At 43.9% G+C, this 7,500-nt stretch overlaps 1 protein-coding gene across 2 annotated transcripts in view; it reads right to left on the bottom strand.

Moving 5' to 3' along the window:
* The window catches only part of MAML1 (mastermind like transcriptional coactivator 1), a 106,739-nt gene that overhangs the window by 76 nt on the left and 99,163 nt on the right, over positions 1 to 7,500 (bottom strand). For both annotated transcript variants that reach the window (XM_040344981.1, XM_040344982.1), the window contains exon 5: positions 1 to 1,961. This exon is cut by the window's left edge and continues 76 nt beyond it. In XM_040344981.1, the coding sequence (XP_040200915.1) occupies positions 982 to 1,961 (980 nt within the window). In that variant the 3' untranslated portion in view covers positions 1 to 981. The remainder of the gene's footprint in view (positions 1,962 to 7,500) is intronic.

Genomic DNA, 7,500 nt, shown 5'->3' with positions numbered 1-7,500 from the left:
TTTCAAACTGGCATTTAAGAATTTAATGGGAGATTTCCATAAAAATATGACCCCTGTGTAAGCTCTGGATTGCTGAAGTAACAACCTGGTCCTCCAGGCGAAACAACCAGTGGAAGATGAGTGAAGACCTATGTCAATGGTTTTTACCACTATATTTAAAGTTGTAGTGCAAAACCAGATAAGTGACGATACAGGTAAAGTCTGTAAATTTAAGCTCAAAGTGTTGATATATATAGTGCTGTTTCTTTAAAGCAGGTTCTATAATAAAAATAAAACCTGGACATTTCTCTTAAAAGAACCCTTTGGAACTGTAATATCATTGTGTGGTCTATAGAAAATAAATTGCTTTCTATATTTTCATAACAAAAAATAAAAAAACAAATCAAAGTGATCGATCGCAAAGAAAAAATAATAATTGTGGGATAAAATTAAAAAAGCTGCTGCTTGGACTTCAACTAATGTACCTCGGGTCACCTGCTTTACAAGAAGAGCCAATACTGCAGGACATCATAACCAGATAAGAGTTACAAGACATGCATACTCACATGAACACACCTACCAGGGGAAAACAAAATAATGACATTGAAGCAATGGTTTATAAAGTAAAGGACAAATGAAAATGGTAACTGAATTGGTTCTTTGCTGCAAAGGACCCATCATTTCTCACACAGTGCTGATAAAATAAGGCATTTGTTGAGATAGGAAGAGGGGCCCCGTCATCATATATGACAGAGGCAGGCAGTGGTGAGCAGAGACCGAATCATGCTCCAGGCATTATTAGCGGTCTACAGAAGGTAGGGAGAGAAAACAGCAGGACATACAATGTTCCAGCCTCAGTGACAATAGCATCTCGAATGGCACAGGTTTTTTTGGTCCAAATGTATTTTACATTTTAGTTTTTCCATTTTTTTTAATAAAAATGGTACTAAAAAAGGTTCTTAAACCATTGTATGTTTAAAAAAAAAAAAAGCCAGCTTGGTATCAATTGTTCCCCAATAGCTCGTCCAAGTCATTCATCCACTCTTCCGAAGTCCTATTTTTGAGTAAGGAGTCCAACAAATCAGGTTCACCTGACAAATTTTGTAAGCCACTGTTACCAGATTGTCCACTGTACCCAAAGGGCAAGTCCTGACCTGTTGACCTCACCTGGTAATTCTGATTACAGTGAAGGCCAGCCCTGTTGACCATTTGCTGACCAGGGTTTTGGCTAAATGCCGACAGATCTGGCACTGCCTGGGTCATCACTGGTAGAACCTGCTGATTGGGCGCTGGCTGTTGGCTGGTAGGATTTGTCCTTTGCTGTGAAGTTATGTTTGGCATCATTTGGGCAGGGACGGAACCGGTTAATGAGGTCATAGGTCGACCCGCTCCTAGTCCAACTTGTGGCATGCCCTGGGCAAACTGTTGGTTAGACATTTTGTGATGATTTTGCTGGAGATGAAAGCTGGCAGAATTGAAGGGACCCAGGCCGTTATTTCCTTGGGCCTGATTGTTTATGTTTTGCATGGTTTGATGCTGCCACCCTGGGTTTTGTGATGGCATTCTTGGCATCTGGGCCTTGGCCAATGCAGGGTTAATACCCCCTTTACTGTGTTGTGCTGCCAAGGCTGGATTTGCCATTGGATTTGGTCCGTAACCAGTGGGGAGAGGGTTCCCTTGACCCAAGCTTGACTGCCTCTGCATTGGAGGCTGACCATTGGGCATGTTACCTTGTGATGTATGATTTGGCACCATCTGTGAGAGACCTGATGCCATATTGTACATTCCTCCCCGCTGCACTGTCTGAATGTTAGGGTACTGAGACACAGCTCGCTCTTGAGACGTTGAAACAGAAGACAAAGTTGGAACAGATGCGTGACCACCTCCCATGTGAAGCATAGCCTGTGACTGTGGAAACATGCGCGGGCTTCCAGAATTTGAATGGTTCATACTATTTACACCAGGCATGACTGAAGATGACCCTGAAAAAAAGCAAAATGTTTAGATTTTAGTTTGTTCACTAGTAATAAATGGCAACTAAATGTAGCACAGAAGACATAGTACATAATATTTTTACAAAAACAGAAGTAGGAAGCAAATTACATCATGTACAAAAAAGAGAAATTGTTTCTTACGTATGAATACCATATCTTGGTGTAAGGTACACTTAAGACACACAAACCTTGCATTATAGGCTAGTAACTTCGGACACTGGCAAAGATTGAGGACATGCCACTTGAGCGCCTCCCTTTACGCCTAACCATGCTCAGCAAGTCCACAGTTTTGTAGCAAGCAATGCAGAGTAACCAAGAATCAGAAGGGAGGGTGGCTGTTAGCTGGTACTTGAAGACATTGAGTTTAAAGAGGAAGTGAACCCTGATGGGTTTTACTTCCTCTTTTGCTCACTGAAAACCCTGTATATTCAAAGCTTAATGGGCTAGTATGCACCTAGGGTCGTGGACTCCAGGTCTGCGATTGGCCAGAGCCGCACAAAGTCACTCCCGCACATTGCACGTGGGAGCCGCCGGTAACAGCACAGTCTAACTAAAGCAACGACACAACGTGCCATTGCTTCAGTGCGCAAGTGCCAATGACTTTGGCACAATCAGATACAGGAGGATATCTCCTAAACTGTGCAGGTTTAGGATATAGCCAGGGTAGGAGGTAAGCCTCATTATAGCCTTACCTGTAGCAAAAAGTGGTGCCAAAAATGCTCAGGAAACACCAGTCGATCTGGTGGAGTGGACACAAATGCAAAGGAGTCTGGTCTTTTATAGTGTAAGCTCCATCGATCAGCTGCCTGATCCAATGAACAATGGTTAACTTAGGTTGTCCTGAGAGAAAATGTTGCTTTGCAGTAGACCCAGAGCTCAGACTACCTGCAGGCAATGAAAACTATTTTTTTGGGAGGTGCTCTGAAGCATAGCAAAAAGATGGAAGAATTAGATCTCCACTGAGATGGAGGTCTGCTACCACCTTGGAAAGGAAAGATGGCCTTGGGCACAGGCATACCTTTTTATGAAGAAGGAGTGGCTCTTTGTAGGGGAGCGAGAGACCAACTGAGACACGTCTGATGGCGGCAAAAAAATTACCCTGCAGGAGGGGTGTTCCAAGGAAAAATCCTTCATGGGTTCAAAGAGTGGTTTCAGCAGGGCAGAACATCAACTTGATGTCCCAAGGAAGCAGAGGGTGCTGTAAGGGGGCTCTAATCTGAGAAATGTTTTGTATAAAAAGGTTTTGACTAAAAAAAGGAAGCCAGCAGTTAAAAAAAAAAAAAAAAGAATGGATAACGTCAAAATGGTTCCTTTCAAGGATGCTTAAAATGTTACTTAACCCACATCAGTAAAAGAAGTCTGTATATGCAGTAAGCATGCTGGTTATACTACTGTGGATCCTAAGGGGTTAATCCTCTGCATTGTGTAAAAAGGTTGATACTGTCCAAGAAATCTCTGGGATTGAAGCACATGTGTTCCCAGCAAGCAACGAAAATGTTCCAGGTAAGATAATGGGTCTTTCTGGAAGTGGAGTTTCCTGCTTTTAGCAAGTTAGGGATGACACAATCAGAGACCCCTCTGTCTTATGACCTGGGCTTTATCATGAAAGCTAGTGACTGAGAATCAGAATGGAACAGGAGGTACCTCGGAAAGCAGTCAAAGCATGTTGGGAATAGGCCCTGGGTGGTCACCAAGTAGTCAAAGTAGATCTGTGTATTAAGTTGATATTTTGTACACTGAAACACTGGCTTCTAGTCTATTTGTGGAGCAGAAGTAGTAAAATATGCACTGGAGAGGGAAGGCATAGATGAGCTTGAACCGAGACCAAGGCATCAAATGCCAGTGCCTGAGGATCTTTTGGACCTAGGCACAGAGGCAGCCTATTGTTTAATCTGGGGGTCAGGATTTCCACATCTGATTTCTTGTTAAAGATGTTGGGGTAAGAGGCCTGTTCCCCTTGATTAAGGTGGTAACAGCTGAAGTAATCTGCTTTCCATTTTCCCTTGCTTAGGATAAGGACTGCAGAGATTTCTGCACAGCAGATTTCTGTTCAAGAGATGATCTGGCTTGCTTTCTAAAAAGTTGCATGACTCCTGTGCCCCCTTGGTTATTGATGTACGCCACATCATTGTGGGATTGTACCTAGAGAGAAGGGGGGTCCAGTGTTGAAGAGCCACTTTGAATGCTCCAAGATGTTGATGGGGACCTTGGCTTCAATTAGTGGACTATATTCGCTGGGCTGTATGGGACTGGAACATTCCTTCCAAGCCTCAAGACTGGCATCAATTGTTACTTTCCAGTGAGAAGGCAGGACTTCCCCATTGTGAAGGCTGGGTCAGAGATCAACCACCAAGCTAGAGAATTGCCAACTTGGCTGGACAGGAGCATGGAGAAGTTGAGAAAAGGAGCATGCTAGACCAACAAGATGTTGTGCTAGAGTGGCCTTGAATGATAATGAGCGAATAGAACAGCCTTAAAGAAGGATACTGTGGGGCCTAGATTTCTTATGAAAACTCTTTGACCTTAAAATTTACAAATGAAAGTTCTAAGAAACAGCATTTTCTTATCTGGAAGGAAAACATTTGCTTGGGATGTGTCCAGGACCAGACCAAAGCATGCCAGGTGAAGAGAAAGCTCAAACATTTCTGGAAATTGATCACCCCACCAAAAGTCTGGAGCACCTGAATTGTCGTGTGTGCTTTTGCAGGTAGCTGGATGGAAGAATAGATGGATTAAATACCACCTAAAGAAAGCTCTATTTGTGTGAAAAAAAAAAAAAAGATAAAAAAATGTGTTTGGGTACAGTGTTACATGACCGCGCAATTGTCATTCAAAGTGCGCCAGCGCTGAAAAATGGCCTGGGCAGAAAGGGGGTGTAAGTGCCCTGTAGGCAAGTGGTTTTCTGCATAGATGCCTTCCTAAAGGACATTTGATCTTTAGGAATATAGACTTACACTTCTATATCTTCCTGAATAATACTTTAGTGAACAGAAAGCGGACAACGCCCCTCAGGGGGGCAGGTACATGACAACTTGTGCTCACATGAAAATGGGTTGAAATATGCTGGCCGTCATTAAATCTTAAAGTGGTAGTAAACCCTCCTATCTTTTTCAGCCAAGGAAGCTGCCATCTTGGCCTTTGTTCAATCTTCAACTGCCATGAAGCTGCACATGTGATCAGTTATGACACCAGCCATTGGATGGTTTGACAGTTTGGTTGAGAGCACAACCAATGTGCAGTTAGCATTCCCGGCATGCCGGGAATGTTAACAGTTTTTTTAAGTGTTACATCGATGGGTTTACTTCCGCTTTAAAGGGGTTGTAAAGATTTGTTTTTTATTTTCGAAATATGCTCCTTTAAGCTAGTGCATGGTTTGTTCACTTAACTTTTCCTTCGATTTCCCTTCTAAATGTTTGTTTTCTTGGTCTGTTTCTCACTTCCTGTTCCTCCTCAGTAAGCTGTTCAGTAAGCTGTCCTGGCTGACTAACCACCGCTCGGATGATGGTGGCAAGCTTACTGAGGAAAAACAGGAAGTGAGAAATTCAGACAAAGAAAAATAACATTTAGAAGGGAAATCTATGATATGCTACTCTTTTTGGGGGATCCGACCCTGTCACTACCGGGGGTTATGTCCGTCATAACAGTTTGGTCACTTTTCAGGCCTGACTATTAATTGGTCCAAGTCTGCCCTGATGATGTCAGATGAGGACCGGGAGGTGGTTCTCCCGGCCTCTTGTCCCATCCCAGTGGTTGATAGCTTCAAATACCTTGGTGTGCAAATATCACCCAAACTCTCGGAGTACTGTTCGCTTAATGTGTACCCCCTGTTGTCCCGCTTTAGGGATAAGATCAATACTTGGAATAACCTTAAAATGTCACTGGCAGGCAAAGCTAATGTAATTAAAATGATTCTAAATGCCCCAGCTATTGTATTTTCTATACAATTCCCTGGTGGTTATACACTTGAAAGTTTTCTGGGTGGTGAACACCCTTTTTCGGAGATTGCTGTGGAATGGTAAGGCCCCCAGGATCAGGCTGGAGCAGCTTCAACATGCTAAGGATAGCGGAGGGTTGGCGGTCCCCAACCCTTGGCTGTACTACATTGCTGCCCAGTTGCAACATTTGGTCGGCTCTATGGCTCGGGATCCGGTGGGCTCGGCGGCACGGTTGATGCTGTTTGCTTCGGGAGCTGAGACCACCCCCCTGGGCTTGGAGGCACAAGTGTTTCTTAGGTCTAATAAAAAGAACCCAACGATGGCGTTAACCCAAAAAATATGGAACAAGAATAGGCAGCTCCAGGGGGTGTGGGGGTTCACAGATCATAGCCCAATATGGGACAACTGCTCATACATTGAGTTGGCTAAATTACAACAGGGGCCCAGATGGAGGGCCCATGGGGTGAATTTGCTTTCCCATATATTTCACAATGGTAGGCTGTTGTCATTTTCTGAACTGCAGGCTTTTTTTTCGTCTGCCGGCCACTATGCAAGCTCTAGGAGCAGACAGATCATTCTTATTTGAGACACACACAGGCCACTATATTAGGTACACCTGTTCAATTATTTGTAACACAAATTGCTAATCAGCCAATCACAAGGCAGCAACTCAATGCATTTAGGCATCTAGATGTGGTGAAGAGGACTTTCTGAAGGCAAACTGAGCACCAGAATGTCGAAGAAAGGAGGTAATGTGGGCTAAATGTTGGTGCCCGACGGGCTGGTCTGAGTTTTTCAAAAATCGCTGATCTACTGGGATTTCCTTGCACAACCATCTCTAGGGTTTACAGAGAATAGTGGAACAGGTGCCACTCTCCTGTCAGCGAACAGGAAACTGAGGCTACAATTCGGACAGACTCACCAAAATTGGACGATAGAGGACTGGTCTGATGAGTCTCGATTTCATCTGACATTCAGATCGTAGGGTCAGAATTTGGCATAAACAAATTAAAAAGGAAGGATCCATCCCGCCTTGTATCAACGGTTCAGGCTGGCGGTGGTGTAATGGTGTGGGGGATATTTTCTTGGCACACATTGGCCCCCTTAGTACCAACTGAGCATCGTTTAAACACCATGGCCTACTCAGTGTTGCTGACCATGTCCACCCCTTTATGACAACTACAGTGCATCCATCTTTTGATGGCTACTTCCAGCAGGATAATGCACCATGTCACAAAGCGCAAATAAACTCAAACTGGTTTCTTGAACAGGACAATGAGTTCACTGTACTCCAATGGCCTCTGCAGTAACCAGATTTTTCACTCTTCTAGTAATAAACATCTGATCAGGCAGGCCAAGGCAAATTTAGCTTTGCTACAGAGGCCTGAGGAGGGCAGCAATTCAGGCTGAGAGCAGCAGTCTGGACCTTTGTTAAGATGTTATGAGAAATGCAGCCACTATAAAAGCGAACAAGTGGCAACTGAACCTTTTGGGCCACTGCCTTGGATCTGCTTTCATATAGGTGCGCATAAACTCCCTTAGTGGTACTTAATACATTGCAGGACAAGAAGGGTAACTGCCACCTGAGACTT

Source organism: Rana temporaria, chromosome 3 (genome assembly GCF_905171775.1).
Source record: "Rana temporaria chromosome 3, aRanTem1.1, whole genome shotgun sequence".
In the NCBI taxonomy this organism is placed as follows: Eukaryota; Metazoa; Chordata; class Amphibia; order Anura; family Ranidae; genus Rana; species Rana temporaria.
The sequence above is the reverse complement of the archived record's forward strand: the minus strand, read 5'-3'. Positions and strand labels throughout refer to the sequence as shown.